A 26,159-nucleotide genomic window follows, 5' to 3' on the forward strand; every position below is an offset into this window, starting at 1 on the left:
TGAATGACTTGGTGCACACGAAAGCACAGCCAGAGAAATGTGTATTTTCCTTTATTTAATTTCTTGGCGAGGAATGTCTTTGACACCGAGACATATTGCCTTCTTTGAGAGGGAGGCTCAACAGGATTTCATGGTAAAACTCTAGCAACAAAGTATGGCTTAGATGTCAGTGTGACTCTGATCCTATCAGACCTCTAAATACAGCCAATAAGACACAAACACACTTTACAGAAACACTTCCAAAGGGAAAAAAAAAGAAAAAGAAAGAAGATCCAAAAAAAGGTCAACCTTTTGTTGGCATGATCCTATCACAACACACTGGCTAGAATTACACAGCATTTACTGAGCACAATCTGCACCCAGGAGAACAATAATATTACCCACAAATCACAAGGATGTCAGAGACACAGTATATTACAGAAAAGGGAAAACAAATTGTGACAAGAGCCAAGCAGAGGAGTCTAATCCCCGCCTGTATGAGCACACACTTGGAATAGGAGATAAAGATGTGTTTGAGTAATTATAGCCCAATACAGAAGCCAGAGGATCGTATTACAGTGAACTGTGCTCAGGCCAACAGTTCACTTCAGGCAGGAAGGAACGTCTTCAAAAATTATGCAGTCGAACCGGTGATGAATGGCAGAGATCTGGAAGAGTTGTGCATGAAAATACGCACTGGGTCAACACAGCCATTTTTCTTTTTGAAAGGGCAGGAAATCAACAGGAGAACTACAAAACACACAAAGAACAGCAGAAATTTTAAAGATATTAATGTTACTCTTGATGCTTTATAGATTTTAACTTTACATTATTGTGCAAATCCTTCAAATGGAGTAGTCTGTAACTTGTACACAGCAGAACTCAAAAATAATCCACACCTTATCTCCCGTACGTGTGACTGGAATGGGTGGGAGAGTAAGCTGCTGTGGTTCTATTGTACATATATACAAACAGTTTTCTCTGTCTCAGGTACAGAGCTGGGTGGAGGGGAACAGCGGAGACATGGAGACATCAGTAGTACATCAGCCCTGCAGAGCTCAGCTGGGATGCTTCTCAGAACGGGGAGAGGCTCGGCACTTTGATATTGATGTCTCCGATGTTGATGTTGCGGGGAATCTCAGGCAGGTTCATGTTCTTCACAGCAGAGACAGCGCGAGCGGGGGCCGCTGATAAACCTCCCTGCCCCAACAAAACAACACAAGAAGACAACTTTAAAGCCACTGTGAGGGGAATTCTGATGTGATTATAGCATCTTTCACATTGTTCTGATGACATTTTGACAAGTTTTTGTCTACAGAAAAAAACCTGAAGTAAAATAACAAAAACAGAGACTGGAAGATTTAAACTACTGTATTTTTTTTTAGGTTTTAGACCATTTACTACCATTTATGGTTGGTGCTTTAGTGCTAAACCCCTTTTAAAGCATGCCATTAGATTGTTTCAACTTTCATTCTACCCTCCAAGTCATGGGAGAATAGGAAACAACTAATGACAACATTCCAGGAAGTGACTGTTCTGGTCAAGAAACAGTCCAACACATGATCCACTGTAAAACAGCAACTTGACATTTTTCGACTTTTGAGTTTTTGATTTGCAGGTGTAATGTAACCTTTGGACAAAGCTAAACTAGCTGTCCACCCCCGTGTCAAGTCTTTATGCTAAGCTAAGCTAATCATTTCCAGGCTGGTGCTCCATGCGTGGCAGATATGAGAGTGGTATTAAACCTCTCATCTAACTCTCAGCAAGAAAGCAAATTACAGTGCTTTTACAGCCTACTCTCAAATTTCATTTGCACAAACGTCATTTGCCTCCCATACGCACCTGAATGCATCCAAACAGGGAACGCAGTCCCTGCCCTAACCTGCCTCACCAAACCACAGGACAAATGTTGACATAAAGGCAACAGTGACTTAGTACAATAGTCAGACTTGAACTGACATTTTTTTCACTTCTGACATTGTGTTCATGTGGAGGGAGGTTCATTTGTTTTTCTCCAAACCAATGGGTCAGTCGTGAGTGAAATATCTGCGATCGTCATGTTCAGTTGACCAGGAAGCTGAAGTAGAGGATGCTAAGAGCAGTTAATAATTTTCACAATAATTAAAGAAACATGTTGATTTAAAGGGGAATTCCATCGATTTTACACATCAAAGTCAAGATTACACAAGAAAGATTACACAGCTCACAGTATATGGGCTAAAACATGCACAAACACAAGGGTACGGTCCTTTAATGTGGCTAACAGGCTGACCTCTGACTTCTCCATGCGGTTCTGCACCTCCACCTGGGCTACAATCTCATTCATGTTGGTCTCCAGCACCATGCCTCCCATCACCACTTCCTGCAAGATGTAATGGACCTGCAAGACAGATCCATCGCAGCGGTTAATACACAGCAACAGCTTGTGGACCAACCGAATTCCAGCCATTCAAACAGGTCTCCTTGCACGCTTGCTGTGACTTAACATTAGGACAACGTTACCAAATGCAACGGAAAACTGTGAATGGCAGAATGGAGAAAATTATATAATAAAACCCCAGATTAGACAACACTGCTCCAAATGACTGCCAGATGTAACCCTCTGAAGTTGTAGTTTACAGTTGTCTGGTTTAGCAACTCAGCTCTTCTGTGTGTCTTTATATCAAAGGGGAGACAGAGGAAAAAAAGGGTCCAGTCCTCTCTGGAAAGTAGATGTCACTCCTGGCTCTATGGGGGACAGTCTCAAAATCACGCTTAAGTTTAGATTTGTGAATTCCTGTGGGTGGAAAAGATTTGTGGGAACATGAGACTGTCTTCCACTGCACACCTAATTAAGGATTATTTTGAAATCAGTAAATAAATAGTACTCCATAAAGCTATATTGCTAAATTTTCTCCACTCAGAAAAGGGGTTGGACTGTATCTATAACAGCTGCAAGAAATGCAGCCCAAATCTCTGATTTGTTTATCTGCATATGTGCATGACTTAAAACCCTGTGCATGTGGATAAATTATAAGTTTATAATGCAAGTTGGTGTTGTTCAGCTTTCTGAGAGCACAGGGTTCTCACTCTAACAGAAATATTTCTACGTTACATCTTGGGAACATTCCTCAGGCCAAACCCCACTGCACCACATGATACCAATTTCCTGCTGGGAAAATTCAATCAAGATGGCCGAAGATGTGTCTGATTAGTCTCCAGCAACACTTCTAGCTCAGTTCCAGGGAGAGAAAGGAGGCCTTGTTGTAACCTGAACAATGCAGAGCTTCATTCTAAAAGGAGCCTGTGCAGAATTTAAATGTTTTTTTTTTAAAATCCATCATCTGAAAAAGATGAAACCTTTAACACTGATGTTTTTCTTTTCATCATTCCTTGCAAAAATTCCCATGTTAAAACAAAATGCAGCTCCCAGGCACAGACATTTTCACTTCTGAGGTGAAAATTTTCAGAGCTGCAAAATCGCTCTTTCAAGATCTACTTTACGGTGTCAGGAGCCCACACACTAAAAAGGAGCTGGGCCAATTACAGCCATGCAGCCGTTCCTGGAAATCAGCAAGGGAGAGACATAAAAACACACTATGTTTTCATGTCTCACTATACACTATGCCGCGCATTACTTAGTGGTCATGTCATGTGGTCATGCCACTGCTGTTTTGAAGTTTGCACACACACAATAAACAAAACCGAGTCAAAATGATGTTTTCAGCATTTCTGGATCAAAATATCAGACTTACAAACTCACAAAGCCCTTAATGTTCTCTTAGTCTCACAGATGCTGGGTACCCTGAGGTAAATGTTAAAAGGGTAGAACAGTGTGCTAAGTGTGAATTTGGCCAACATCAGGAGGTGGACCATACACACCAATGAGACTGAGATAAATGTGCGTTTAATGGGTCATAACCTAACTAGTTTACGCTTTTATTGTGAAGCATCAACGTGAAGTGTTGAGTCTGAGTTTACAGCAAATTAACATCACGTGCAAATATTGTTGGGGTTGCTCTCCTACAGATGAGAAACAGCAGTGCAGGTTGTTATGACACTGGAAAAGGGGCCACAGTTCAACAGGTCGTTATGTGCTGCTAAAACATGTCTAATCATGTCTACATGTCAAAGCTGCTTTACGACGAGTTGCACGGTGGCACACACCCTACTAGACCTGTTACCAATTATGATTTTCATCACTGATTCATAGTTTACTCTATAAAATGTTCTTTTTTAAGGCCAAAATATGTCAATCAGTTTCTGAGATCCCACAGTGATGTCTTCAGTTTGCTTGTTTTGTCCAACCAACAGTCCAAAGCCCAAAAGATATGCAGTTTATTATATGTGACAAAGAAAAGGGACAAAAAGTCTCATCTGAGAAACTGAAACCAGACGAACATTGGCATTTTTGAGTGGGAGATAACTGAAACCGTTAATTGATTATCAAACTAAGAGTCAATTAATTTTCAGGCAATGGGCTAGTTAATCGACTAATCACTGTATTTCTAGACAACAGCAATGTGTGGAGGAAACACTACAGAAAAGGTTCCCCTGTTGCCCACTCACCTTGTCCATGTGGAATATGAGGTCCAGCTCACAGACATTTTCAAAGCATTTATCGAGTGTTTCCACAAACACCTACAACAAAGAGAACTTGGTCAGTGAAATATCTCATTTACAAAACAAATGCCCACATGTAGAGTGAGAGAGTGAGCCTACAAATGTTATCACAAAGGGACATATTTGGAAGATTATGGTTTGAGATTCTAATTACATTTGAGGGAATAACAAACTTTGGATCTCCTCAGGGATTTTGATTGTTTATTAACACAGGAAGTCAGTGGTTGGTGCAATGACTTGTGCTTCATACCAAACATCTCATAACTAACAGCAGGACACCAGTACACACCATCAGTACTGATGCCAACATTAAGACTGAGGCCATGTAGGTGGCTCAGTACACACATAAGGGTTTAATACAGGTCAATCTATGTAATGTGAGCACAATGATCAAAGGAATTTAGAAGAAATACCGAAGGCAAAGGCATGAAAAGTCGTCAGTGACAGTCATGCCTTATTTTATTCATTTGAATCTAAACCGACCTCCAGTAGTTTCTTTATTGATCACATGTGCCTTTAAATAAGCGACGCCAATAATCTGCAGTAGCAGGTTGACCCACTTGTTCCCGATTCAAATACTGATGTTGCTTAACTTCTTGTGTGGGTGAGTTGTGTCTCTTATGTGCTGCCACAAGTACATCCAAATTTCCCCACAGGGACAATAAACACGTGCAACCAGATTTCAGCACTGATAAATAATAAATAAATAAATAAATGAATAAAATGTCACCATTTCTCGTGATAGCTTAGTTGAGATGTCTGTACAGCCTGTGTCTGTGATATCAGGGTTTACCCGTGGACATTTTGTTAGTACATAGCTGCTGTATCCAGAAAGATTTCCACTGAGATAAAAAGTAGAAAAAAGTTTCATTTCTGGGATTACAACAGCAAAAAAAAAAATAATGAAAGATTCCTGTTTCCCAAAATTAATTCAATACAGCATCTTGTGATGGAAAGCAGCTTATACAACAAATCAAGGGAAAGACGCTTCGTTCTTCTTATCCTGACTGAGTCACTGTATGAGCAAACAGAGGGAACTGTGGAAAATGTGATTTTACTTCAAAAAACGACATATTGATTATGTTTATACAGCAATTAAAGAAAGCAAAGGCTGACCTGGATCAGGTCCAGAATGCCGAGCTCACTCTCAGATGAGTCCACACAGAAGACAAAGTAGAGGGTTGCATAGTGCCGGTAGATCAGCTTGTAATCAGAGCCACCAATGAGACTGAAAACACATAAAAATGCTTTGTTCCAAGAAAATTCTACAGGTCTATTCGGTCAAACAAACAAATAAATGAATGATAGAATTAAATTAACAGTTGGGTCTGTGTAAAGTAGTTGACCAGAGAGCAGAAATAAGAGACAACTTTTGTGTGTTTGCCTCCATCTAATGGTCAAAAATGTGCTACTGCATCTGCAGCCAACTTCTGGCTCATCTTTCCTTTCAAGTGAAGTCAGACTCTGTAGTTTCATTAAATTAAGTGAAGAAAACACAGAAACTGACACTCGGTTTACAGTAGTTAGTCTTTAAAGTTTTGCCAAAACATCATAACAAATCATCACAAAAATGACAGGACTGCCTTTCAGTCTCCGCCAATATAAACTTAAAAGTCTCCAAATGCACATCATCTTATATTTAGTTGCCACAGCACCAGTGTTTCCATGAAAACAAATCACAACATTAAGAAGCAGAGTTCATCACACATCACTTACAAAAGCATGCAAGAATCATTATAGATGTATGTATAAATGATAGGTTTGATATGTATAAATATCTGATCTGTTCTTCATGTGTAAAAATGTGATTTTCATACAGAACCACAGCAAACAGCCCTCCTTACCTTCCACCCTCCAGGAAGTTGCAGACATTGTCGTCTCTCTTAGATACCAAATGGAAAGTCTCCCGAATTATCTGCTGCTGCATGTCCTCCGCCTGCAGGACAACATGTTACAAACTCTAGTAAGTGCTCACCAATCCAGGAAATTTTGTTTCTGGTTAATAAATCCACCTACAGGTGCACCACCACCTCGTTGGCTGATGAAGGACAAGTTGCACAATGACCTTATAGCACCAAAGAAAACAAAATGACAGGAGTTATTGTTACTGAGCCCTGATGTTCACACTCATTTCACTGTTCTTTGTGAAAGACGAGAGAACATTTTTAGCTGCAGCTAAAAGCTACGAAGCAAAAAGACAGTGATCCAGACTCAGAGATTACAAGCTAACTGGGCCAATAAGCAAACAGGTACAACGCATGTGTATAAAGCATGAACGTTACGTGTGTTTCAATTTAGTGAAATCATATCTACGACTAATTAACACCCGTTTAATAATGCTTGGGGAGGTACATCCCTAAAGTATGTCATAAAGAGATATTTTTGCCTGAACAGGAACTTAAACTGAAAAGTGTCTAGCCAATTTCTGGGTTTGCTCCTCTTCGCCATTACAAGCTAACACTAGCTAACGTTTTTATTAAGTTGAAATGTGGTTAACAACACACACCGATGAAGATTTTGGTTACATTTGTAAGTACAAGCCGACAAAAGCTAAGCCAGCACTGACCGCTAGACACATGAGGGTGAAGAGAGCTGTTCAGATAATACAATACTGAATGAAGATAACACAAAAATGCTATTGTTTTGAACAGGGAGCCCAAAGATACTTACAAAATACTGATAGAATCTGATCAGCCGCGGTTTTCCGTGGTTGTTAAATATTAAGATGGCTTTAATCATTGTTATTCTTTAGGGTTATAAGATCACAATATGAAATCTTTTAAAATATATTATGGTTTTGACTAGTTAGATGACGTTAACTAGAAAGCTAAACGGCCTCTTCTTCTTCTTCTTCTTCTTCTTCTTCTTCTTCTTCCTCTTTTTCCTCTTCTTCTTCTTCTTCCTTTTTCACGGCGGGTAGCAACCCGTTAAGGTGCATTACCGCCACCTACTGTGTTGGAGTGTGGCTAGAGTCTTCTGTCCCCTTGAGGCTTAACCAAACAAGCATAGTAACAAAAAATAAATACAATAAAATAAAAAGACTTCCTAACCCGATGGAAAATACATTTTTAGACTCCATGTTTCCTCTCCAAGCTGTATTTCCAAAACCTTTATGTACCTGCATTTTTCCAGAATATAGAAACCAGCTGACACTGAGGAAAACAGTGTGGGAGCTGTAGGGATGTATCTAGACTGTGCCCCTTTTGGTCTTTTTTCTCTCCCAACACGAGAGATGTACTATTGTTGTTGGATGTTGATCTTCAGAATTCCCTTGAAGATTTGCCCAGTAGTTCATCATTAACTGTTATTGTCTAAAATGCAGTGGTATTTTTACCCACTTTGGCGTCAAGAGCACACACAGGAGTCGTTCTGAAAGCAATACTTGTTTTATGCTTTACCCATACATCTTCATCTGTGTATCAACGCATCTCTTTTTAGTGAACATTACTGTTTTGTGACAGTTTTTCTACTGAAAAGTTGAATCCCCACACATAAGACCATTTTTCAACCACATTAACTGCTCCTTGTATTTTTTCCATAATATGATTAATATTCTTTGCCCCTTTCTTCAAGGCTCCATCATCAGCAAACACTGACCATCCAATTTCACCGTGAACTTGAGTAAAAAACATCATTTATCATAATGGAAGAGAGTCCTGGGCTTGTGACACTGCCCTGAGGAGTGCCATTACCTACCATATATCTTCCTGATAGGACTGTTCCAATACTGACCTGAGTAAATCTATCAAATAAAAAGTCTTTGATCCAGTTATTCTGTATGTCCTGCCTGGAATTCCTATCATATTTAATTTGATCATCAATCCCTCCTTCCAAACCATGTCAAACACTGTTTCTATGTCAAAATAAATAAATAAATAAAATCCACTCTGCTTTCCATTTATAAAGTTCATCTGTCTGCAATCTTTCTTACCATTGTCTTTCCTACAGTTCATTGGACTTGATGGGTCCTTCCCTGGTTTCTACACGACTCAAATCTTTTGTTCCAGACAAGTACTGAAAATTCAAGCCTGGTTTTCTTCATTCAGACATCTCTGTTGCAGCCTATGAGAGGTGAAATAAATAATATGTGACGCAGTATGTGAACTTTGCTTCTTAACATATTGGTAGAATTGTTATTTGTTTGTCACAAAATCCTCAAAAGACACTGACGTGTTTTTAGGCTTTAGACATAAAAATAATATTAAAAAAATAATATATAAATATACAAAATATAAAATATAAACTCATGGTCATTTAGTGTTTGTCGAAACTGTTTCTGAGGCTATGAATAGTGTTGTCAAGCCAGTATCCCATAAAGTATCCTCAGTCAACACTGGTGAGGGTTTCCACTGTTTATCTATTTTCCATGTGCCATCACATAGTTCTGAGACCTTTTCACTGCCACATTACATAATTTTGCAGTCTTTGTGACAAACACACCTGCAACTGAGGCACCTCGTAATTACTGGACCTTTTGTGCCTTTGTCAGCTGCTTCACGCTGCCTTGAAAGCTCAAACTGTCGATGCTTTCTTTGTTTTGATGCTGTCAGTAGTTGCTGACTACATTAGAACAAAAGGCTAAATTATGTAATAAAGCAAAGAAAAATCAATATACATGTACTAAACACAGAGAAACTGTATGAGCCAAAAGGAGCAGTGGTCATACTAAGACCCTCTTCAACACTCAAACCACACTTCAAACTAAGGCCTCAGAAATCTTCATACATGATTTAATTGATTGAGTAATATATTTGTTTAATTGATAAATCCGTTTCAGTCTGAAATTTAAACAGTGTTGCTGGGTCATTGGGTTCATGAGGGAGCTGGAGCCAGTGCTCACAGAACTGGTGAGAGTCAGGGAAGCAGCAAAACAGCATGATGCATCCCACTGGGATGATGTTTTCATGTTGGCACGCAGTGAACCTTCTACACAATATGTAGTGCTGCATGTTCTTCCTAAACAATTAAACCCTAGTTTTATCGATACACAAGGCATTTTCCCAGTAGGGTTGTACAGTAGTAGTGTACAGGCAGGCAGGCAGCAGCTTCCTCCAGATGTTCCATGCAACCATGCAACATGATTTGCGTCTCAGACTCGTGAACAGAGAAGTTAACCAGCTCCGATGATTTCCTGAAGTGCACTGAGGTTCTTTTTTTTTACCTTATTGATCACCCTGCATTGTGCCTTCGGAGTCATCATCCCTGAGTGTCCCCTTCTACTGAACTAAGTCATCTCCATTCATAGACAGTTTGACTGTGGACTGATGGACATCTAAACTCTCGGAGATGTAACTCTTTCCAGCTTTATGCAAATCAGCATTTCTTGATCATAGGCCTTCTGAGATGTCCCGTTTGTGAGGCATGGTTCACATCAGCTTCTTATGAATAGCAAGTTCAAAGTGTTTGAATGTTTTTTATAACCCACTCCAATTAGCTTTTGGGCTAATGTCATTAGCTGAGTCACATATTTGGATATTTGGATTACGAATTCAATGTGGACAAGGTTCTTACTGCTGAACACAGTATGACAGATGCTCTTTACTTCACAGCAGCTGGAGGTTGAGTGCTTTGCTCAAGAAATAGTAATGATTTCAGGGAAGCAGTCTGATCTGAATCTCAGCTCTTAAGAAGGAGTATGACGCATGAATATACTTGACAAACTGTAACTGGAGAAATAAAAGTTAATAACGATTTCTTCTAAAGAAAAATTTTACATTTACTGGTTGTACATGTTGTATGCTGGTTCCCAAGGTCTACTGGTAAAAACAAACTATTTCTCAACAACTTAACTTTAAATCTCAAGATACAAAATAACTTTTCTGATGACTGGCTGCTCTGTTATCAATATGGACCTGAATGCAGCATCCACAGCTTATGAAGCAGACAAAAATCTTATTGTACACAATATCATACCTCTCTTGTAAGATGGGGATCCATCAGACAAACCATTTGGGGGCCTGTGGTCTAATGTTACTCTATCTGGGGATCCTTGACCCACAACTACACTCTTTTCAAACCAGGTCAGACAACATTCTGTATTTCTATGCGATCAGACTCAACAATATCAAAATGTCAGACCACATTTCCTGTTCTGATTTCATATCCATTAATTCTCTGTTGTATGTTTTTCATCATTAGTGCTGCAAAGCCACTGGACTGTTGTCTGCATATCATCTATTATTTCCCAAATTCCCTTCCTCCTGCATGAGCACAGTGGAAAACAAACAGACGCTCATTAGCATGTGTGACCCATTGGTGGTAAACAGGCTTATTTCCACATGAGTGCAGTCCGAGAATGGATTCCACCGGGACAGTCGAGGTAGGTGGGCCTGCCGGCTGCCTTCATGGGGACTTTAATAGGCACTTAACAAATGCAAGTGGACAGGCACAACATTCTCTGGCACAGGGGGGGTCATGTTGGTACAGTGAGCACTTGTTAGAGGGTGACTCACTGTATTTGGACTCTTGGGTGGCCACTGATATTCACTTCATTTTTAATGTGCATTTTTTTTTTTCACTCAGTGCTAATTGTTGGATTGTGATGGATGCTGAGTGCTGTCTGCCAGAGCTGAGGTAATGTGTGGCGTTCAAATAATGCCTCTGTGCTCTGCTCTGTGAAGTGATGAAAGCGGCCTGTAATTACGGGGATAATCAAAACTGTCAGGGGCTCCTCTATGGACGGTTTTGTTTACTGTCTGCTTCTCTCACAGCATCACAAGCTGCTGGCCCTCCACTTCCTCAGCCTGGGCCTCAGACCTCCAGTAAATAAATAAATAAATAAATAAATAAATAAATCATTCAAATCATTGACATTGTACCTGTCTGTGTCTCAAACAAAGTAAAAGTCACACTGGATTTTGATGAGTTGTTTTAAAATCCCCACATTTGAATTCTTCTGTCTTAATTGTCCTGTTCTGTTCACAAGGATACAGCATTAGATTTGTGACTTCTTTGTGTTTTTTTTTTTTTTTTTTTTTTAGCTCAATAGGTCATGCAAACCCATGGTTAGGGGCTCAAATCCCTGTTTAGCTCTACAGGTTGGACAAAGCACTATAACCGATGTCTTTAGAAGGAATGCTTTAGCACCTTTATACTTTCTTTAGCAAGTAAGTATAAATTTTATCCCTCACATTTTTATTTTACTGGAGATTATTTTACTGCAGTTAGTTTCTATCCCCTCAAGATGGCAGCATTTCGGTGTCTTTACGTGGTGAGATAAATTTGAGGGGCTAATTTTCCAGAAATGTTTGCTGCGTGGAAAAACCCCCCGTACATTCATCTCCCTTTGTGATTTTATTTGTTAGTAGATATGTAATGTGACTTCTATTACAGTACATATGGAGCAGTTAGATAGCCATAGATCGCATTATACTGTGGACACATATTGATCATGTCTAGATAAGACAGACATAATACAGACTCTCAGATTAATTAAAATGGGCAGTGACATATAAGACGTGACTGATGTTTTTATACATCTATGAATGACAGGCCTATAAGTCAGCGTACATATAAAGACACCTCTGTGACTGCGTAGACTGATTAAGAGTTTAATTACAGTTGGTGCAGACAGGCACGATCTCAGTATAGGCAGCCCTCCGCTGTGTATTTGTGAGTAGCAAAACAACCCTGATCCTGGATCAGCATCCCGGATTTCCATCACACCGCGTCGTAAACGGAGTCGCTACGGCGGTGACCAGAGAGGTGAGGGAAGCACGAGGTCTCACTCTGTCCACATTTTTATCTCTCACCGGGATGGTGTGGACTCTGGTAAACAGGGGCACAAGCGAATGATTTTTGTCTATGTGGAGAGTGTCTCTGTTTATGGGCTGCTGTTTGATCAGTAACGGTTCGCCTCATAACCCTTACTGCTGTGTCCGATCTGAGGGTAGAAGGAAATTTGCCGTAGAGAAATTGCTCTCGGTTGCAAGTAAAAATGATAGAGGCATGACATGTGGCGTCCTGATACAGAAATCGTTTACGGTGTGTTCTGTCCAAGACACTGTAAACATACAAAGATAAAACTGGCCTTCTTGTGATGAGTACCAGACCAGTCACTATGGTAACTGCTCTCCTACGGTGGCTAAACTGCAGTAAAAGAGCGACGCCCACTTTCACAGACTGGAAGGCGGGGCAGAGGCTCGAGTGATTCATCTTTTGAAACGGAGACGATCTCTGCGCACGGCGCCGTGTTTACAGCGAACACGGCAGACTGCAGACTGACCGAAAGAGACTGTGTATGTACCTGTACATTAATCTGTCTAACTGCGCGTCCCGTTCAGCTATCTATCGACGGAGGGCATTAGATAACCAAAGGACTCGACCGACCCGGAGCAGCAAGGTCAAATACTCAATTTTCCGTTGAAATGAAGGTGAATTACAGCTACCACAACAACGCGGTGCGTGTGTGCATGATGAGCGGCTGAGGAGGAAGAGGAGGAGGAGGAAAAGGAGGCTGCGGTCTGAAACCAGATTTTATCCTGGATATTTCGAAACAAACGTCGTGTCATTCACGCAAGGGGGTTGTGTATTAATTTAATATGTCATTGTACGCCCCAGACCGTCTCTTTGCATCCCAATTTTAACGGGGTCTGACCCGTTTTCTGCCCCCTGAGGATCCTTCAGCAGCGGGACGTTGAACGTTTTTTCCTCCAGATATGGAGTGTGAAGATGCGGATTACAGAGGAATCCCCGCCGCTGGTTTAGCCGCATTGGTTTCATTAAACACGTCAATGCGGTGTTGTTTTTGGCAGGAATAAACAGAACTATGAATACACATTTTCTGGCCAGAGGAATAAATCGGTGATTTTTGGAGCACGACAGGACTCCCATTAGGAAACGTGAGAGAGCTATCCTGCTAGTAATAACGTTAGCTTTTAGCTCCTTTAGCCGGCTAACAGCTAAAAGGTGCTGGCTGGAGATTAAAAAAGCGTTTTAATAATTCTGACCAGGTTTTGCCCACGTTTTCTTCCCCCAGCATATTTATTTACAGGATTTGGGAGGATTTAGTTATCCAGGAATGAGGTCTCGAACGGAAAGGAACCGCTTGACCTTGTTTTGGGGTCTGATGCTGGGTCTGTCGTCCTGCCTCCGGCCCGCCACCGCAGAGAGTAAGTAATGCTACACCACTCTACTACACACGGGGAAACATTGTTTTTTTTCCCAGGCTCCATGCTCCAGCACTGTTCACATGTGCAAAATAAAGTTGGCTTTCGTTAAAGTGAAAACATCTTGTTTTACAGTATACATCGTGTATTTAGTTGAGCACTATGTAATTATAGAGATGACAGTGTTTTCTTGGTCATTTACATATCACTTTTCTGCTTTTATGGCGAAAATATAAGAAATAGAGAGGAATAAATATGCTATATCACAGTGTGCTTATGGGGATATAGGATAATAAAAGATTTTAATTTAAATTAAATATTACAAAGTACAATACTATTTGTATATGGAGGAAATATATATTTTTTATGCTTGTGGGAAAAGCATTTAATATGTTATTGTTTCAGTAGTGCAAATAAGTGTAGTTAACTTGGTTTGGGTGAATATGGTGTGTGTGCACCAGAAAAGTCTAGTTGTGATGTTGTTATTTGGCTTTAAAACACACCGCAAAAATAACTCAGTTGAAGTGTGTTGGTAATTACATTACTATGACTCAGCCAATGGAGAAAGTCAGTCAAGTTATATATACACCACATTGTCAACTCTGAGTCACAGTGTGGTGAATCAGAATCAACAAAGAGTGGAAGGTATCTGTGATCTCAGCAAAAGAAAAAAAATACAGATAACATATGATTTGGGAAATTTAGAAAGTGGATAATGTTTGTGTTTGTCCTCCTTTACATCCAAAAATGTGATATATTATCTTCACACTGAAAACTTCTGCAAAAGTGTGGGCAAACATAATGTCTATGGTCACTGGATCTGATGTACCAAGAACCTTGACACTATTTTGTATTTTTAAAAAATTGCACACATCCTTTTCTGACAAGGTCCTGTTGGTCAGAACTTATCAGAGAAAGATGGGGAAGCCCACTATTGTGTTGGTTTTAGAGTCCTCTGTTGTCCACTCAGGATCTTAGTGGGGCAGCATACCGTAAGAAGTTAAGGATTTACACTTAATTTAGTACTATGGAAGACCTTGGCCGCAGACCTAACCTGAGTGGAAAAACACATTAACTGTCATTTGTAGGCACTCTTTTGTGTGTAGGTGTTCTTTACAAAAGGCTGCTCATTTTAATATCACTCCCTCAACATTTACTGAAAGCCTGTTTGTCCAGTGGTGTCACGATGCTTTTTCCTAGCAGTACGCTGTTATTTAATCACCTTTACCAAACAAACGTGGGGATACCTTGACCTTGGAAATATTTCCATGAATACCAGACTGCTGCAGTTGATCAGGCACAGCAACATCTTCCCATCAGGCAAAAGATGGGGGACCACAGGGGCTAGACTGTGGTCCAGTGATGATCCACTGAAGTTAACTAAACTGTTGAAACTTTGACAGAACTTTGAAGAATCAGCTGATACCACGCTGATCACGTAGGACTTTGTAGTGCCTAACTATGGCAGCATATTGAAACTCACATTGAAGTAAGCTTGTACACCTTCACATTTAATGAATTTAAAGCTTCTATATTTATGTGTTGCCATTTGAAATTTTTCCATGTTTCCAGCTATACTGTAAACTAGGCTTCCCGATTCATCCCATTCATCGTGACATGCTGGGGAGGGGTGGGTCAGGGGGTTGAACCGGGGTCTGGGTTTTAAAATAGAACAAGCCAAAGTACATTCACAAGCAAAACAGACTAAGTTCTGTTGATTGGAAAGAGTGAGGAGCTTGTGAACTGTGTGTTATGGGGTTTACTGTTAGCCCCAGTGGTTACAGGACAAACCTGGGAAAAGCAGAGTGGTGCTCCTATCGAAGTACTGCATTTATTCTCACTCCCATGTGGAGCCGTCTAAAGGTTCCTTGTGTGGCTAAACTCTGAGCATTCCTGCTGGTTTACTGTATCAGTTGGGACTAAAGGGTAGCTGGCAGGTTTGGGTTGACCAGGTTCAGCTCTGCTGCTGCAGACGCAGCTTTTCAGATGAACCAAACAAGTTTTATCTGTCAAGAATGATCTCTTTCTAATGCTTCCCAGTGCATTTCTTCTCACCTTGCCTCTCATGTGGAAAAGTATTTATGAATACATTCCCCCTCGGGCAGTCTGTCACTAACAGGATGGGAATGAGGAGTAAACAGTCTTGCTGCAGTCTAGTAGCAGTGAATGAAGCACCTTAGAAGGCGTATTGCTTCCCATTTCTTGTCATATGGGGCTTCTAGTGGATTTCCTCTGATTGTTTATGGACAGTCTGGGTGCTTCAGGCAGCTGGGAAAAGGTTATCAAAAGTAAATATGTGATCTGGAGGCTCATCAAAGCTGCAGAGAGATAGGCTTGTGTACTCAGCTGTTTTAAAATGTGTCATTGTGGGAGGAGAGGGAGGGGGAGTTATTAAGCTGCTACACCTGCTATCGGTATTTTCGTTTAACTGGTGCACAGGATGTTAATTTTGAGCAGAAACTTTTGTTTAGGATTTTCACGAGCGTGGTCAGGAGCAGTTCCCATGAAAGATGGCCATGCTGGCGTTGCAGTGAGGCCACAGAGGGCAAAGCGTCGAGGCTGTGGTGATGTAACATCACTAGTCAGTGTGTCTTTTTGCAGGCCTGGGTGCTGGAATCGAATTAACAGGTATGCAGCTGGCTGAGGGCTGCTGACAGTGTGCACTGACAAGTAGATTATAGAGAAAGACATAACCGCCATACCAGCACACTGCCTGCCTTAAATCACACCAAAGGCATTTTATAGTGGCACACCAAATGCTCTTGTGTTTCCGTCTGGAGAATATTTAAATACTCAGCAGGTTTGGTTGAAAAACCTATAGCTCTTAACCCTCTTTTTAATGTGAGAACCAGATTATCCCCAATTAAAATGCCTAATACAAATAAAGGCAATTCAGCTTTATTGCTTTTTAGCTGGATGCTGGTACATTACACCACAAGCAACTGGCGACAACTTCACTGTGTTTTGAACACAAGCAGGGTTGAAAGAGGTCAACTTTGGGAAGGTTTTTGTTTACCAATTGGGATTACAGTTTTTTTTCTCTGAAATGTAACACTGAATATTAGGAACTTTTTACAGGTGAGAATTTACATTCCCTTGAGGTTAACAGTGAATGAACTGTATATATATTTTAAATACACAAGCCGCCGATTCTGACATGAATTTAACATAAAATCAGCTTATTTAATATTTTCTGTCATTAGCTGAAGACTATAGGTTTCACAAGCACCAGCAGACTCTCAAGGCTCTGTTTTAACAATCTAAGTGAGCAAATGCATTTAGTGTGTATCCAGATCTACCTTTGCTAGAGAAAAAAAAGGTCACTGCGCCAGGTGCTTGGTAAGGGTTGTGGTTAGTCTCTCAAATAATCATGGGTGTGTTTTGGGCATAACATGCACTAAACCAATCAGAATGCCATCTGATTGGTGCACTTGCACCTCGGCAGTTTGCTATTATAATGGCTATTATAATGGCAGATTCTTCTGCGCCTCCCTGTTTGTGTAACAAGCAGATTGTATGTGCACCCACCAATGTAGGCTCATATTACTATCTCTTAGCTCCAGCAGATTGCATCCCAAACCCAATGAACAATTTGCTGAGCAGACAGCAGAGGCCCCTGGGCCCGTGTGCCACAGTAAACAAATAACTGACTGGATTTCCTCAGGCCCACCGTGTGGTCCATGGAGCAGGAGCATCTGCACTGGGCACAAAGTGTGAAGGCGCTTCTCCTCTTCGCTACTGTGAGGTGGAGGAAAAAACGTCTTCAGTCGAATGACTCTCGACCTGAAGGAGTCTGTGAAGTCCCTGGGTTGAGATGGGTGGGTTAGGTTGCAGTTCAGTCACTCACCTATCCTCGCTGACTCGGGGGGGCAGGTGCACCAACAGAGCATAGTGATCCCCACCACTCACAGCAGAGGTGGATTACGCACAACAATTCTGCCGTCAACCTCCACCGTTCAAGGGCTGTGTGTGGTACCCGAAGTCTGCGTCCATGTGCATAAACAGAGCATTAGCTGAGAATGGTAATGCACCTAATGCGCGAGCTGCCGTGCCAGAATGAGAACTGGTTAAAGATGTAAGGCTTCTCCGCTGTTATGCTGGCCACATGCACTGCTTGCGTGTCAGCAGCCAAGTTAGCATAATCGCCTTGTGAGGCAGGTGTGGGGGAACAGGCTACACGCACCATCTCTACCCTACCTGTCTCACTCATGTCAGCATTGCTGCCACGTGAGGTGGGTATGGAGGAGCAGGGCCTCAAGCACTGTTCCTTCACCGTACGCCCCTTGTCGGCGGGGAAGACACAGAGGTGTTCCTTCTTTGACAAGGCGCCTCTCCTGCAAGAGTTATAGCAGTGTAGCCCTGCAGGGGAGATGTTTATTGACATGTTGAAATTTAGCGTGATGCATGATATGGGAATATGTATAGCGAGCAGCACGTTGTTTTTTCTCCAGACGTTGCTTTTAGTGCAATCACTTACTGTAAAACTGACATTTATTTACACTCACTAAACCTGCAACATCAGCCTTAATGTTTAAAAGGTTGTAATTAAGAAAACAATTTCTTGTTTGCTAAGAATGCATCGTCTTTCCTGAACCTCTCTGTGTCACATTCATACAGTAAAGCTTTATAGACCAGCATTAAAGTGGTAGTGTGACAACCTGTTAGCTGGTTGGTGTGAGTTTTCCATGACTCACTGCCCTGCAGCTTTTGAAGTGTAAATCCTCCTCACAGTGATGTGCGATAATGGCCTCCATGTTTCTGTGGGTGCTGCTGGGGCTTCAGGCTAAGTATTGTTTAGAGTACAGCGCACAAGTGGGAGTAAAAGCTGGAAAGGTAAACACTCCACCTATCAACACCAATCATCACCATCATGCCTTACCAAATTTTTCCTGATGTGGGTCAGGATTATTCAGAGGCCACACAGAATCCAGAGCGGTGCCTCTTTTCATACTTTTCTTTGTAGTTGTTTTGGTTTAGTGTATTTCTTTGTCGAAATAGAATCAGACTGTACTGACTGTCTCAGTAAATGACAAAGTACTACCCAGCGAGTTAAAAACAAAACAAATGTGAACAAATCTATTTTACGCTGAAAATAAAAGAGCATAAATACATGTTCTTACAATTTGTTCCCATCAAAGAAGCTACTATGCTTTGTTGTACTTCCTTTGATCAAAAGCCCAGACATTTCACTTGTGCCGTAGATAATTCTTCAGTTAACTGGATCATAATGTTTACAAAGACTGATACAGGTTGAGACTTTCCCAGTAGAGGGCGTTATACTGCATTTACACAAGCTGTTTTTATGCATGGTAGCAGTCTGGCTCTGGGGTGGGCAGTGTCAGTCTGTCTGTTGGTGGGTCCATTTCTCTGGTCTAGACTGAAATTGCATGGATTGCAATGACATTCATGGTTCCCAGAGGATGAATCATACGGAGGGCGGTAATCTCCTGACTTTTCACTTAGTGCCATGATCAAATGATGCCATTCGGTGGTGCCATGATGAAAGTTTTCACTTAAACTGTGAAATATCTCAACATGTACTCAATGGGTAGGCTTCCCAGATGATGTATTCTATTGGTCAACCCTCAACTCTAGCGTCACCATTTGTGGATGAATTGTAATAACTGGTGATTTCGTAACAAAATAAACAGATGCCCATCAGCCTCAGTGGTGCTTGGGGTTTAGTGCTTTTTAGCATTCTAAAAAGCCAAAATAAGATAGTGAACATAAAACACTGTAAACATTGTACCCGAACAAAGTAACATGTTAGCATTGTTGTTGTTATGTTAGTGTGACAATAGCATTTAGTACAAATCATTGCTATGACTTACAGAGCTCCTGCCAGGACTGCAGACTCTTGTTTCATAAAGAATGATGTTGCCATAGTTTGTGTGAAACTCCCCCATGATTCTTTCTTGCCCTTTGTTTAACAAGTTGTTTTATCACATATACTGTATTGAATCAGCTGACAGCATGTCCATGTTTTATGGATGATGTTGTTTATAGCAGAATAGTTTATAGGCCTTTTAATGTCATTGTATTATGAAAGCTTCATAAAAGCAGACTGTGAAACAAAAAACTGGGGTCATGTTAGGTAAGCACAAAAGCAACAATAGCCTGAAATCAGAGCAATTTAAACTTTATTGCACCTTTAACCTGAGCTTGAATGGAACCAGAGTCCAGTGTTTACATATTAAGTTGGCATAAAAAATGAGAATAGCAAGGCAAACATGTTATGTCAACAACAGCACAGCTCAAGTGTTCTGTCAATATTTAAAAAGTGTATTGGATAAACATCTCTTTATAAATATCACTATTTCAGGAATGGAGAACATTGTTTTATATATTGTTACAGTTAACAGCCATTAATTACAAAGAGTGAGTCAGAAAATTAGGAAATATCCAGATCATTTGTAAGAATGTGTTCTCATGTAATTGTTTTGCTGCTTAGCCTAAAAAAATACAGGCAGGGCCGTTTGATTTAGCCAAAACATCATATTGTGCTGATGAAACTGTTATGATTCCTGTGGGGAACATTAAATAAAAGGATACAGCAAAGAAATAATTAAGAATAAACCAAATGAGGTGTTAGATATTTATGTTATTGTTGATTATAATCGTCATCATCGTACCCTCTCCTTTTGTTTCCCTCTGCAGTCTGTGGTCCCAGCATCGACATTGGCAACGACATCAGTGAATTCAGGCGTTTAGAGAACTGTACGGTGGTGGAGGGCTACTTGCAGATTCTCCTCATTGGTGACAAAAACAACAATGTCAACCAGGAAGTCTTCCGCTCCCTCAGCTTCCCCAAGTTGACCATGATCACTGACTATCTGCTGTTATTTCGGGTCTCAGGCTTAGACAGTCTGAGCACGCTCTTTCCCAACCTCACCGTCATCCGTGGACGTAACCTCTTCTACAACTACGCGCTGGTAATCTTTGAGATGACCAGCCTGAAGGACATTGGCCTGTACAACCTGAGGAACATCACCCGTGGCTCCATCCGCATTGAGAAGAACCCTGAGCTGTGCTACCTGGACTCCATAGACTGGTCCCTCATCATGGACGCGGAGTTCAACAATTACATTGCCGGGAACAAGCAGTCCAAGGAGTGCAGTGATGTTTGTCCGGGGATCATGGAGAACAACCCTCAGTGCAGAAAGACCATGTTCAACAACAACTACATCTACCGCTGCTGGAATTCAAATCAATGCCAGAAAGGTAAGCAGACTGTCACACATGAAAGCTCAACAGGGATTTGAATTGCAAATAGATTGAACAATCTAGCCTTTGACCTGATTTGTGTAGGTATAAATATGGAAGTGTAATGGAACGACCCAGTGCTTGTAGCTGTGGTCTGCTATCTGTCACTTTAGCTGTTGGCTAAAGGAAGGAGGAAAGTGGTTGGATGTTGTTATGCATGACTGACTTATCTGGAGATCCATGCCCTAATGTATCTCAGGTGTTTATCCAAGTTAAGAACCCATGAAGAAAGATCTAAACAGAGGTATCACTTCAGACTGCAATTTTGCCTCAGCCCGTGTTACTGTTGTGCAAGGTTCTCGGAGTACGAGCAACTACAGGTTGTCAAATGTCAATGTATGTTAACTTAAATACAAAACAACCTTTTAGGGTGGCTATGTGTAGCAATAGTGTACACATATTCAGGGGTTGTGCCAGTTATTTTGTGCCATTCAGGTTCATTTCAAATGTTCTGACCTGCCTAAACAAACTGATTTAAAGGAGTAAATGCTTTAGAGTTTAATTAAACTACTCCAGGCACAATGAGTGTGAAGTCCTCTTTTAATTTTGTGTTTACGACTGCAGTGTTTTAGATGACTTGTTTTGCTGGTGCGTTTCAGACGATGTGTTTTGGCTGACTTAGTGTGTGTGTCTGGCTGAATTGTTTCCCTAGTGACTGGCGCCTTGCTGCAGACTCAGCGTGTTGATGTTTTCAGTCTTGTGACATGAAACTGTCGCAGGACTGGCCTGGATTGCATGCATGTATACACACACACACACACACACAGACACAGACTTGTCATCATCAGACGCACTCGAAGCGCAGACAGAGATGCAGGCAGGCACACACGTAAACAGGCAAATTACAGAGATGCAAATATGTCTGACATACACACATATCCCCGGCCTGCTTTGTGGGTTGTTGGAGTGGCAGAGTGTGGGCATGCTGGAAAAGAAATTCAGAGGTGGAATATGTTGAAGAAAGACATGTTTGATGGATGGATGTGTTGGAGGATGGAGGATGATCCAGGGGGTGTCAAGAGGAGTAGCAGAACTTGGCGCTATTTATCATTTCTCTCATCAACAGGAAAACACAATACAGAGTCCACAATAAAATCTAACCCTCTCCATTCATTTAGAAACAGGTTTTTCATTTAATAAGACGCAGTATCAGTCCAGAGCATGTGTCAGAACCACATCATCATATGGATTGTGACCTGCATGCCACCCTGTCTACAGCTGCAAGGATATTACATTTAAAATTCTGGTTATGTGTTTATAATGTGTCTTCTTTCAACATCGGTCAGATGAGCTGCAATTTCTGTATCATCAACATTACAAGCAACAGGAACATGGAGCGAGAGTTTATCAAATACAGTATTTGTAATGTGTGAGACCAGGCATTGTTTAGGATTTTGGTTATCTTAATGTTTTAGCTTGAAGGTTGTCACTTCCTGGACTTAAGGCCACAGTAAAATACAGACATACATTTTTTTATCTGACTGATGATACAAATATTGACATTAAGACATTTTGTCTATGTATACCAGTTGCACAAACAGCCAGTGGTAAGGAGGTCAAGTGCAACAGTGTTGTATGGACACAGTGCACTTTCTCTTGGTCAGAGGCCATCTGTCTGTCTCCACTCTGTTGAGACTAGACTAAAACATGTTTTTCAACAGGTCAGGGTTGGTGAAGGACAGGAAATAGATATCAGTATTATTGTTAAATTTCCAACAACTCATACTGAATATTAGTTGTTGGCTATATATTAAATATAAACTTGGGTGGTATCATTTGTATCACCAGTGATATTGTGGCAGCTGCTGCTACTGTTTTTCTTACTACTGCCTCAACTACTAAGCCATCTGCTGCTGCTGCTGCTGCTGTTACAACTACTTTTACTACTTCTCTCACTAAGACTACAACAGTTACTTCTACATCTTGCTGCTACAAAATCCACTGTTAACACCACTGTGAGCACTAGTGCTGGGGCCACTCTTCCTGTTGGCAGCTGTATGAAGTCAGAGTCCAGCAGACACTTGTACGTAGACAGACCTCTGCTCCACTATACTCTTGACTAACTGGTGCCTGCACAGTTAAAGTGTTGCCTGGGTGAAAAATCTCTTTTCTTTTAATTTTGGAAATTGTATTCTTCATTTAGACAAAAAAAAAAAAAACAGAAAGCTCAGCAATACCAGCAGAATAAAGACTCATCTTCTATCCTAAGACATGGGGGTTCAGACAGTTTCACCACTCTTGCCCCAAAGCCTCATGGTTACAGTTTGCCCCCGGCCATATATCAGAGCCTGACTAACTGGACAGATGGGACACTTTCAAGCATGGCTAATGTGTTTGAGTTCAGTTGGCATCCTCCTGTCCGAGAGGTTGACATGTTTTGTTAAGTCAGTTTAAATAGGCTAAATATAAAAGAAGTGAAGGATGACCCCGTGGAGATTCATAAGCAGTCTACCGGGCTCCAGCGGGAGTGTGTCAGCCAGGGCAAATGGGCCATCAGTCGCCGCTGCCGCTGCCTTAAAACAGAATTGATCTCAGACAACATGAGCTCTACTGCTCTCACTGCAGAGACTGCATTGTTGTGCCATTTATTAGGCAGTTTATTGGAGAAGTCTGTTGGTAGTAAAGCCAGGCTTCATTAAAGTGAGGAAGGCCAATAGCGGAGTAGTTGGGCAGGCTGACCAAACAGTGCTGATTTTCTCAAGTTGTTGTCTGGCAGCTCCAGTATCTGCAGATCAGAGGCTGCCTACACATATATTGTGTAATCATGAGTGTTAGTAGTATGTAGCAATAAAAAAGACGAAAGCTTGGTGCTGCTGTACTTGGAATAATGTCTGTTTGTTTGATTTTGTACCAGCAGCAGCAGAAACTGTGACTATAGAGGACTGTATTATCATGATTATGATTTGTATCCTCTGATAACACCCTGTATCAAGCTTCAGTAGTCTTATCTGGGATCTATTGTTTGAATGTGTGCCTTGCTCATAGCCCTTATGTTTTGTTGATACGAGAATCAACTTTGTTTTCAGCTGCATTTTATTTTCAGATCCCGTCATTCATCAGATCAATAAATGATGGAAGGGAAAAGTGCTAGCCCTGTTTTTGTTGAGTTAATATAAAGGACATGCTTTCAGCCTGGATGCATTCATAAAACTGTTACAGGGAAAATAGGGTTCAAAGCCTGTTTCCTTCTCTGGGAAAGTGCCGTGTTTTTTAGTCGTGGCGGTGGGGGCTGCATTCTCCCGTGTTTATTTCCCTCATTTGTTTTTTGGAATCTGGTTTGGGTGTTTTGTCTCATTCATAACTCATAGGCTTCTTCTAAAGACGAGCCATGTCCGTGCATGCTGGGACGCAAACATACTCTCTCTCTCTCTCTCTCTCTCTCTCTCTCTCTCTCTCTCTCTCTCTCTCTCTCTCTCTCTCTCTCAAACACACAAACCCGCACACACGCTCACACATTGAACAGCATGGGGGATGTTTTTCCGGTGCTTTGTATGGTCTGAGGAGATGAAAGCACATCATTAAAGTACAAAGTAGGTCTTCTGGGATTTACTGGAAGGAATTTTTGTCTTTTGTTAACCCCTGGCTGAAGGGATTACACATTAAACTAGACGGATTGTCTTCAGGGTTGTTGTTTAGCCTGCCACTAGATTAATTTACCATACTTGACATGTCAGTGTTTGCTCATTTATATTTATAGTCATTTAGCTGACATGTTATCCTGATGGAAAAATGGACCTCATGTATCAATATTCTTGGTATGCAAAAGCAATGTGCACATGTGGATATAGTGGACATAGTGTATTTCATGTATTAATGATCTATTTTTTCTCCGTGTAAAGTGACACCTGTGGTTTGATTAAGCTAAAGCTGTTATTTCGTGAGCTATTATAACTTGAGAGATGAATTGTGTACGGAAAACTCTAAACTCAGTGGCCCTGTCTGTAGAGTTTTAATGTTTCTGTGTTTGGTGACTTCTAGTGGTAGAATAAAAAAAGACAGATAGACAGACAACAGTGCGCTCAGCCACCCCCTCACCCCACCACCATCCCCCACCAACTGTTTTTCTGCCCAAAATATAGCTTTGTAAAAAGCTTATCGGGCTGAGTGGGTAAGGGCTGGGGTGGGCGGGCTCAGATCAAATTATCACATGCTTAGTAGCAGAATATCTCTAAAAAAAAGTCTGCCTGTTTAATTCTGCCACACTATTTCATTTAATTAATATATAACAATAGTGTGTCTGTTTACACAGTTGCTTTTACAGTAACAAGTTCTGCTGTGATTTTGCAAATTCTTTCAAATTCGTTCAAATGCTGAACACGTTACTGCAGTATCAGTGAAACTGTGCATGTTAGCTGACATGTAGGAAACACACTATCAGCTGTCTAGCAGGAAAACACATTGCTGTGGATGTGAAAGAGAGCTAAAGAGAGTCCAACAGAGAGAGTGAGCTGTGGACTCAGTCCCAAACCCCCCTCCCACTCCTGTTTTCTGGTTGGTTTTGGATGTGGTATATCCAGTGTTTATTTACCCAGTGCTTCTCGAGTGCTAAATGCGAGGCCATTTTTAAACATATATTTTCTTAATGTGAACTAACCTTCTCTCAGTTTCTGTCTCACTGGTGTTTTGGGGGTTTTCAGTAGTGAACCATCGCTGCTGTGCTTGGCCTTGAAAGCTTTTGCTCTGTCTCAACATGTTCTAGATGAGGTGGCTGCGATGAGCACATGCTGTGCTAAGGTGTTGATTTGTACTATAAAGTGTTAAATTGTGTGTAGGTTTTTGGACTGGGACCTGGTTCTGTGGATGAAGTAGTTGCAGTGCCTCCGTAACTAGTTACTGAAACACACTTCATTGATCCTTCTTTCAGCTACACTTTCTCCCTGAGACCCTACCTGGGTTCAGGTTCAGTCCCAGGTCCATGTGTCAAAATGTCTAATATGAGCATACACAGTATCAGGTGTGCTACGAGGTGAGATCCAGAATGAGAACTGTTAAAGCTTTGTTCTAATGAGGAAAGCTGAGCTTATTTCAGAAAAATCAGTAGCCTACAAGATCTCTGTTACTAAATTAGAGTTTTTTGGAATTTGATTGACAGTTATTAAATAGGTTAAAACTTTGTCTTTTGTCAAAGACCGATTGGCTGCAGAAAGTTTTATTGTTGCTGCAGGAGATGGGAATGGGACTTTTACATTATTTATATTCATTTGTTAT

The 26,159-nt window shown here is 41.0% G+C and overlaps 2 protein-coding genes across 3 annotated transcripts in view; one reads left to right on the forward strand and one right to left on the reverse strand.

The window, feature by feature from the left end:
• Positions 1–404: 404 nt before the first annotated feature.
• ap3s2 (adaptor related protein complex 3 subunit sigma 2) lies at positions 405–7,455 on the reverse strand. The gene is made up of 6 exons (XM_041044099.1): positions 7,252–7,455; positions 6,426–6,517; positions 5,698–5,809; positions 4,528–4,599; positions 2,252–2,359; positions 405–1,179 (listed from the first exon to the last, which is right to left on the reverse strand). Exons 1-6 carry the CDS (start codon positions 7,318–7,320, stop codon positions 1,054–1,056), a joined length of 579 nt encoding a protein of 192 aa, XP_040900033.1. The 5' UTR covers positions 7,321–7,455; the 3' UTR covers positions 405–1,053.
• A 5,347-nt stretch (positions 7,456–12,802) lies between these two features.
• The window catches only part of LOC121180471 (insulin-like growth factor 1 receptor), a 39,532-nt gene continuing 26,175 nt past the window's right edge, over positions 12,803–26,159 (forward strand). For both annotated transcript variants that reach the window (XM_041035914.1, XM_041035923.1), the window contains exons 1-2: positions 12,803–13,691; positions 20,346–20,909. In XM_041035914.1, the coding sequence (XP_040891848.1) occupies positions 13,601–13,691; positions 20,346–20,909 (655 nt within the window). In that variant the 5' untranslated portion in view covers positions 12,803–13,600. The remainder of the gene's footprint in view (positions 13,692–20,345; positions 20,910–26,159) is intronic.

This window comes from Toxotes jaculatrix, chromosome 1 (assembly GCF_017976425.1).
Source record: "Toxotes jaculatrix isolate fToxJac2 chromosome 1, fToxJac2.pri, whole genome shotgun sequence".
NCBI classification, from domain to species: domain Eukaryota; kingdom Metazoa; phylum Chordata; class Actinopteri; family Toxotidae; genus Toxotes; species Toxotes jaculatrix.